Source organism: Teleopsis dalmanni, chromosome 1 (genome assembly GCF_002237135.1).
Source record: "Teleopsis dalmanni isolate 2A chromosome 1, ASM223713v2, whole genome shotgun sequence".
Lineage (NCBI taxonomy): Eukaryota > Metazoa > Arthropoda > Insecta > Diptera > Diopsidae > Teleopsis > Teleopsis dalmanni.
In genome coordinates, this window is record NC_051846.1 from 137,669,611 (window position 1) to 137,672,088 (window position 2,478).

The 2,478-nt window shown below is 32.5% G+C and overlaps 1 protein-coding gene across 1 annotated transcript in view; it reads right to left on the minus strand.

Annotated features, from left to right (window-relative positions):
- LOC119666299 (putative protein kinase C delta type homolog) overlaps nucleotides 1-2,249 on the minus strand; it is a 5,726-nt gene extending 3,477 nt beyond the window's left edge. Inside the window, exon 1 of the mRNA XM_038075581.1 lies at nucleotides 2,180-2,249. Within this exon, the coding sequence (XP_037931509.1) occupies nucleotides 2,180-2,249 (70 nt within the window). The remainder of the gene's footprint in view (nucleotides 1-2,179) is intronic.
- Nucleotides 2,250-2,478: the final 229 nt, after the last annotated feature.

Sequence of the window (2,478 nt, forward strand, 5' to 3'; positions counted from 1 at the left end):
TCCGCATAAAAAATATTGTTTGTCATGTTTAAAAGAACGAGTCGTTAACAAAACGTTCATAGGGACAGAGCGAAGTTCTTGAATTCTTTGAAATCGTTTTCATATAATGATATCAGGCTATTTTTTTCAAACATTCATGAGATTATTTAATGAATGAAAAACACTTATCTTTCAAAGAAATGACGTTTACTCAATTTTCAAGCGAGAATATTCAACCAGAAATATTTCACCATTCACTGAGTATACTTATGATATCACATCACTTACATTTCACCGGAGGTCATTAAATTCTTTCTTCATCTAGTTACTAATAAGTGGATATTACTTACAATATATTTAATTGCCAATCAACCAGACGTTTGTATTGCAAGATCAATTCCTGTAAACTCTTTAACAAGGACAATATCAATATTACTTACAGAATTTAGCGAGTGTTTTGAAAGACCACTAGTTTAAACGAATCAACGACGAGAAACTGGGCCTTTTTTTAGTCATTATAGTTGTTATAAATAAAAAAAAATAGTTAAGCTTTTTTGCTGTAGTTGTCTAATTTTGGCTAATAGAAGTAACAGGTTGTTAGGGAACTACTTCCTAACAACCTCATACTTTATTTGAATTGGTGTCAATCAGCACTTTTTCTTTTATTTTATGGATGGACCTAGTGTCTCATTAGGCTTTTAATTCGTTTAGTTTGATTTAAGGTGGTAGTTACCTTTAATTAGTTTAGATTTCATTTCTTTCGAAAAGTCTCAGTACTCTCTCTCATTTCTTATTATTGGAACCTTTTAGTCACTGTGCTGGTCTGTTCTTTTGATACAGGAACTACGTAATGTTCCCTATTCTGATAAAGAATAGAGAATTACTTACTTTTTACTAGAAGGGTACCTGCTTACTACTCACAATAATCAACCAACCAATGAGATCAAAAAAATAGTAATTTATGGAATAAGTATTTGGAGTTCTTGACTATCGTGTTATGTACCTATATTAAAATTAGGTATAATATGGTAAATATAAATTTAATTAATTTTTTAATAAAAGTCAATTTTATTTCATATAATTTTTGTTAATCCTTCGGATTATATTTAGTTGTCATATCTAACTTTTTCTAAACAAAATGTTCATAAAACAATTTTTATATGTTAATAAGTTAATAAAAAGTTAATAAGTTAATATTTTTAGATTTTTAAGTTAATAAAAAGAAACACATGTTGGTCAAAAATAGTTGTTATACAAATCGGTATTTGTGTAACTTGCACTCCACGCACATATTCAAATGCCATCAAGAGAGCAAAATAAAGGCATTTAAGTGCAATCGCAGTGTTTCTTAAACGCTGAATATATGAACATTTCTAAAGGAACCGAAACCAACAAAAAGCTGTACAACGTTTTACACTTAACACATCGGTTGTGAGTCTCAAACAATAAATAAAAATATGCTTTGATGGGCAACTGACTATGCATTGTGGAATAATGTATATGCTCGTACAAAACCAAGATACGCCCCTGACGCCCTCTTTAGCCAGTGACACTGTAAATTGGCATTTAATATTGTAGTTTACCCAGTAAAAATCGAAAATAAATTTCATGCAAAATGGCAGCAGCACTAATGGCGAGTATTGCCCACACAAAGTGCAGCACATTGCTACTATACCCCGCCATATCGTACCCTACCGTACCATACTATACCGACCACTGTAGTGCATCTACTAGTGGTAGTGGACTATGTGTAACACTGCCAGTGTATCGTAATTGCATTAAAACCTCTTCCATTAGAGTGTTGAGTTCAATTATTTCAGTGACAACCATACTTACTGACCTCGCCTGGTTATTTTGCACAAGCTTGCTGAGTTTACGGGGTTTACTGAGTTTACTGAGTTTGCTGAGTTGTAAAATATTACGAATTTTAAATAATTTATAAAAGAAAAAAATTAATAAATAAAAATCACAACTTCATACAATTACGCGTACATATCCATGCGAACATCTGTGCAGAGTGTCCAGTGTCCAATGTCCAGTGTCCAGTGTCCAGTGTCCTTCTGTGCGCTCGTAAGTACGCAAACTGTTAATTTCTGCATTTCAGCATTTCAACATTGCTGTAACGAGCGCTTACTAACAGATTTAATTTTATTTATACATTGCTCGGATGCACCAAGAGCACAAACTCAATTGCACTTACTGTCAGTCACTTTTGCATACTCCTGTTTTATTAAATCTATTAAGTGGCTTTGGGTTAAACTTTTAATCATTTTGAGAACGATTGCGAAGTCTTCTGCACCGAAGCGACGCAGCTAAATTGTTTCAGGATAAAATTAAATAAATAATTGATAACAGAAATCCACCATTGCAGCAAACAAAAATTAACGGAAATCGTGCTCAAAGGAAATAATTTTAGCGAATTTGACTGAAATCTTCCTTAATTTGATTTAGCTGGATGAAATCAGTGCAGGTTGCAGGTTTTACTGCCAATGCTATTAA